Source organism: Triticum urartu, chromosome 4A (assembly GCF_056163025.1).
Source record: "Triticum urartu cultivar PI428250 chromosome 4A, HENAU_Tu73, whole genome shotgun sequence".
NCBI lineage: Eukaryota > Viridiplantae > Streptophyta > Magnoliopsida > Poales > Poaceae > Triticum > Triticum urartu.
This window is the reverse complement of record NC_141876.1, coordinates 11,816,910-11,822,383: the sequence shown is the minus strand read 5'-3', so window position 1 is coordinate 11,822,383 and position 5,474 is coordinate 11,816,910. Positions and strand designations below refer to the sequence as shown.

The window sequence follows — 5,474 nt, the reverse complement described above, 5'->3', positions numbered from 1 at the left end:
TATTTTCGGTATGGTTTTTCGGTTCGATTTTCAAATGCACAGAGTGAGCGGGAAGGCGGCGCGGAGGAAAGTGGAGGCTGTGGGCAGATTGTTCATGCCGCAATTGTAGAATTGGTGCGAGGTTTTGAACCCTGAAAGTGAGGAGTCAGATAGATCCACCGGTAAATCCCACCAAGGTTGTTCGGAAGCGCACAAAAAAAGGCATTCGACATTTTTCATGTGCGTCATACTAATAAGATTCATTATCCAAAGAATTTCATGAATGGAATGATTTTCTTTTTTGGAATAAAAGAGGTCTTGGTGATTTGGCTAAGCAGATATTTCTTTCTATGAGTGCTAGGAGGTGAACCTGGACTTTATAGCCTTGTTGAAGATCGGTAGATCCAACTATGCCACTCCCTTTGTTAACAACTTGTGTGGTTGTAGCTGAAATTTTACCTCATTTTTTAGTGCCTAATAGAGAGATTTGCCACAGCTCGTGGCGAATCTGATGAGTTTGGAAGATGAGAAAAAAGAACCATCGGAAAAGGCACGCCTCGATTTTGTCTTGTTATTCGTTTTCCTTAATCAAAGGACAGGTCCAAGACTCGAAACCATCGATGTTGAACACTACAGGAAAAGACTCATTTGTTCTAAGCATTCTCTTTTATGCTTGGAGTTTATTTTGAACACAAAAAAAATCGGAGTCCCTCACATACCCGAGCATACACTCGCCCCTATAAAAATACACGCATGCACATCCTATCCATACGAACACCTTCAAAAGATTGAGCCGGCATATCATTCTGAGATTGACGAAGTTACCACAAGCGTCTCATAGTCGACGGGAGCATCTCCTCTCACTAAACAAACATCGCCAGAAAGTCTGAAATAAATTCAGGAAAATGCAAACACAATTTATCAAGTCCAGGACTTGAACCCTGGTGGGCTGGGGATATCACTGTCCTCGTAACCATCCAACCACAGGTTTATGCTTCGAGTTGACGCAGCATCAGGGATAAGTCTAAGAGCATCTACAACGGTTATCACTATGAAAATCCAATTCGGCTCTTGGGAGCATATGCACCTGCTCACCAAAAATGTTTTATGCAAATGTCAACAAAATTTGGAAAAAATAGATGTGTTCATTGTCACACCCAAATGCTAATTGCAAAATTTTAGGTGAAAATTTTAAGCATTTTGACAAGTGAAAAAAAACAAGTTGAACGCCAAATGTTACCTCCAAATGGTGCACTTAATTTTGTTATTTCACCGATGAAGCACCGCTATGTCGTTTCGCATGAAAATTTTCAAGCGCGCTTGTTGCACTAACAAGAACATCTAAAACAACAAAATTTAGATGTTCATTTACTATTTACTTTGAATTTACTATTCACCTGAGAGCATATGCAGCCCAGAGCCAAAATGGCCATCCTGTTATCACTATATCTTTACCATGTTATATACCCCCTCCAACCATATTCTTCTAGTATCGCTCCTCGAACCACACAATCTTCTTCTTCCGTGAACATCTTCATTCTCTCTAAAGCCAGTGCCTTGGTGGTGGATGCTTGACGATGTCAGTCATTGAACTATGCACATGTTTCGGGCACCTTTGGAAACGATGAAGAGGTACACACTGTTGGGATTTTCTTCTGCTTTTTTCCATTTTGGGAATTTTGTCTCCTGCTCTTATGTTCCTATGCGAGAGACTGCAAGGTTGTTAGATGATGAAAAGCAGGTGGCATTAAACGAAAATTTCAGTGACCATAAGTTTTTGGATGAGCTTCAAGCCTCCATGTACGAAGTTTTTGCCAACCTTGCGAAGAAGCTTGAAGTTTGTAGCGTCAAGTCCAATTCCGAGAGAAAAAAAACCATATGTGTGGAGGTGCAAAAGATTGCCAAGAGGAACAACTAGCTCATGTTCATATTCTGAATCATTTGCGTTCTCGTGCTTGTGGCATTCTATATGTATATAGTTTGATGTACCTATGTATATTTAGTTGGCTACCCTAAAAGTAACATATATAAGTGTAGAAATGGCTTTATTAACAAGCATTACTAAGCATTAGTTTGCAAATGTTAGTCTTTGTAACAGCACATATGGGTTTAATGGTAGCCCAGGTCAGGGTCGTTGTTGCAGTCGTGGACAAAGTGGCCATCGTCGATCATCCTCTGCAGCAGGCGTCGGCTCCTCTACTCCGGCAGGCATGTGACAACTAGGGTATCCTCTCACACGGTCTCAAGATCTAAGAGTGCCGCGTCGCCCACAAATTGGACTCCTTCCTCAATCGTAGATTGCCTGATGAACCTCCTCTTATGCTAGAAAACATGCTCCATTGCCATGCTCTCCTCCTCTCCCCTATGGACAGGATTAGATGCCGCATTGAGATGTGAGATGGTTTAAGGGTTACTGAGGAGTGATGGACGTATATAGTACCCAACTACAATGTGCACCATCAAAATGCTCGGACCATGTGCAATGAGCCCCGGTTCACTAACAAAGGGTAAGAAAATCCCGTTTGCAATGTGAGGTCTCCCCCTCTCTCCCCGATTGTGTGGCATGTGGTACACCAAGCATGATCAAAATGCTCAGACCATGTGCAATGAGCCACGGCTAACCAACGAAGGTTAAGAAAAGCCCGTTTGAAATGTGAGGTCTCCCCTCTCTCCCCGATCGTGTGGCATGTGGTACACCAAGCACGATAGATTTTTGGCCTCCCTTTTGTTCAGCCTGATCTTTACTGGCGGAGAAAGATAAGGCACATTGAGAGTAGTTTCTCTACATCCACCCTCGGTGCACCCATGCAAAAAAATATACCAAATTTTTTGAAAAAAAACTGAAACCGTTTGGAAATGACCATCAAGAAGGCTTGCAAATTTTAGTGGTCAAATAACATCCAAGGAGCTCTATAAAAAAAATAGTCAAAATGTATGTGCACTGTTTGACCAAAATTTGTAATTTTGTTTTTTTACAGTTCTCCTCGGATGTCATTTGACCACCAAACTTGGCAAGCCTCTCTAACATTTGTTGACGATTATTTTCACAAAGTTTCAGATTTTTTCAAAATGTTTTAGTATGTTTTTTTTTTCGTAGGTGCACCATGGCTTCATCTAGTTCATTTAGAGGCATGAACCCTAAACCTGCCATCAAGGACTGGCACCACACACCCATGCAAGAACCCATATATGAACACAAACATGCTTGCAAAAATGAATATTGAATGCACTTTACATTGACAGCACGAAAGACGTTTTTAGATGCTAAACCCTCATGCAGCTAACATGCCATCACTCGATCACACACACCACCGTCGAATCATGAATGGCAATATGGCATGCATGCATGCATAAACCCCAAATCCCCAATAAACCAGCACATGAACAAAGTACTACTAGTATTCTAATCAAGCTCCATGTACGTAGTACGTACGTACGTGCCATGGATGGATCCCTGGCAGCCGCTCTGGAGTAGCTACATGTGAATCACATGCAAGGCCCAGGCTTCCCGGGCTCGCCGATCGTAGCGCGCACCGGTCTCGAGCTCCGTGCACGCAAGATGTGCATGCATGCATGCCGCTGCGCACTCGATCACTGCACGCGCGCGGCGCGGGGCGGCATCATCGTGCAGCACACACAGCAACGAGATAGAGAGGGATTCCGTTGGATTATTGGTCTGGCCGGGGTTTGTTCGTTTGTCTCACTTGGGCGCGGCGGGGCCCTCGTGCTTGGCGGCGAGCGCGAGCATGGAGCCGGCGAGCTGGCCCACGGCGGCCGCCAGCCCGGCCATGCACTGCTCGCCGGCCTCGCGCCGCGCCTGCTTGGCCACGTTGCGGCGCTCCTCCACCGCCATCACCTCCCTGTGCCGCCGCTCCTCCGCGGCCTCTCGGCTCTCCAGCGCGCCCGACAGGATGGCCGCGCACTGCCCGATCGCCCCGCTCAGCTCGTCGTGCTCCTCGGTGTCGTCGGAGCTCTCCCTGTCGTCGCCCTGGGGCTCTTGGTGGCGATCGTCGTGCCCTGCGGCAGACGCTGGCGTGCTGCTCCCGGGCTGGCCGTCCAGCGATAGCCGCAGCCTCTTCCTCTCCGGCGACGACTCGGAGCTGCCACGCGTTTCTTCTTGGTCTTCTTGATCATTGGCCATGAAAGGAAGAAACCAACCATGTAGTGTCCATCAGTCTAAGAACTCGTGATGGTGACTCAAAAACTCGTGAATCGTGATCAAAATGCAATGGCCAAAGAGACGGAGAAAGCATGAGGCGTACCTAGAGGTCGGGGCTGGACTTGAGCGAGCGGCGAGGCCTGCATAGGGACGCCGACGAGGCCGCTGCTGAGCATCGGCGGTGGCGGCGGTGCGCCCAAGAATGGGCCACCGGCGCCGGAGAAGCTCATCCGCCGCTCGACGATCTCGCCCATGGCCTCGTAAATCTCGCGCAGGAGGTTGGAGGGGAGGTACCTCGCCTTCCTCTCCGCCCTCGCCATCTCCCAGTAGCTCGGCGCCTCCGCTCCGGCGCCGGCGTGCTCGTACGCGCGCACCTTCTTGTAATCCCGCATGAGGTTGTCCCACCGGTCGTTGCACTGGTTCTGGCTGCGCCGGCACCCGGCGCGCCAGCAGTAGTCCTCCACCCACCGCCAGCGCGCCAGGCCCAGGTCCGCCGGGTGCCGCTCCTCGTGCACCCGCTTCTTGGCCTCGATCAGCAGCATTGTCTCCGGCAGCGTCCAGTTCCCCCGCCGGTACTCCCTTGCCACCGTCATGGCGCCGGCGCCGACGTTGCCGGCCATGGTGTTCCCGGTCTCCTCTCCTTCTCTATGCGCGCCGGATCCCTTCGTGTCCATGGCTCAAGAAGAGTCAAGGCGTACTGCTTGAGGTGAGCTGAGCGCTGGTCAGGGCTCGGGAGGCATTATTTGACGGTGATGGCCACGGTGAGGTCACAAAGGAGAGCGAGTGGGTACATACTATCAGCTAGCTAGCTGAGCGATGTGTTTGAAGTGGGATCCATGGAGGCAAGTACTCCCTAGCTAGTAACTACCTCATGCATGTAGGGCTGGTCGGCATCAAGAAGATATGAGATGATATGAGCAGAAAAAAGTGTCATGAGCTCACATCCGTTTGGCTCTTTATGCATGCCTTTTCATCACCTCACACTCACTCACTCACTCACTGGCGCCCCTCTTTTGTGGGCTTTTTTGACTTGGTTTGTGGGGGGTCTATTAGTGTTTGACTATCTTGCTCCATGTCCCTAATAAATGCATGTCAGGAGCTTAAGGTTGGAAAACAGCCATAGTACCAGGGGTTGCATGTGAATAATTTTAGGATAGTACTACTTTCGTGCTGGTTTATTGGTTCCTTTGCATTTTGTGTCAAATTTTAACTATATATTGAACTGAAAAAATTATTAATGCAAGTTGCCAAAAGTTATATCAGTGGATTTGTATTTGAACATAGTTTTTAATGATATTACTTTTGATGACATACATTAATATTTTATTAGTTTAAT

The 5,474-nt window shown here is 48.0% G+C and overlaps 1 protein-coding gene across 2 annotated transcripts; it reads right to left on the bottom strand.

Annotated features, from left to right (window-relative positions):
* Positions 1–3,194: 3,194 nt before the first annotated feature.
* Positions 3,195–5,083, bottom strand: LOC125553405 (uncharacterized). 2 transcript variants are annotated; one of them, XM_048717191.2, is made up of 2 exons: positions 4,242–5,083; positions 3,195–4,104 (listed from the first exon to the last, which is right to left on the bottom strand). In XM_048717191.2, the coding sequence occupies exons 1-2, from the start codon at positions 4,810–4,812 to the stop codon at positions 3,680–3,682; spliced, it is 996 nt and encodes a 331-aa protein (XP_048573148.2). In that variant the 5' UTR covers positions 4,813–5,083; the 3' UTR covers positions 3,195–3,679. The 2 variants fall into 2 exon arrangements, with proteins under 2 accessions (XP_048573148.2, XP_048573149.2); XM_048717192.2 differs by having other exon boundaries at positions 3,196–4,101; positions 4,242–5,079.
* Positions 5,084–5,474: the final 391 nt, after the last annotated feature.

Bases quoted from the DNA above. Each gene is read 5' to 3' on its own strand.
- LOC125553405 (XM_048717191.2), bottom strand. From the start codon at position 4,812: ATGGACACGAAGGGATCCGGCGCGCATAGAGAAGGAGAGGAGACCGGG. The intron at 4,105-4,241 runs GTACGCCTCATG...CCAATGATCAAG, and splicing joins AGTCCAGCCCCGACCTCTAG to AAGACCAAGAAGAAACGCGT.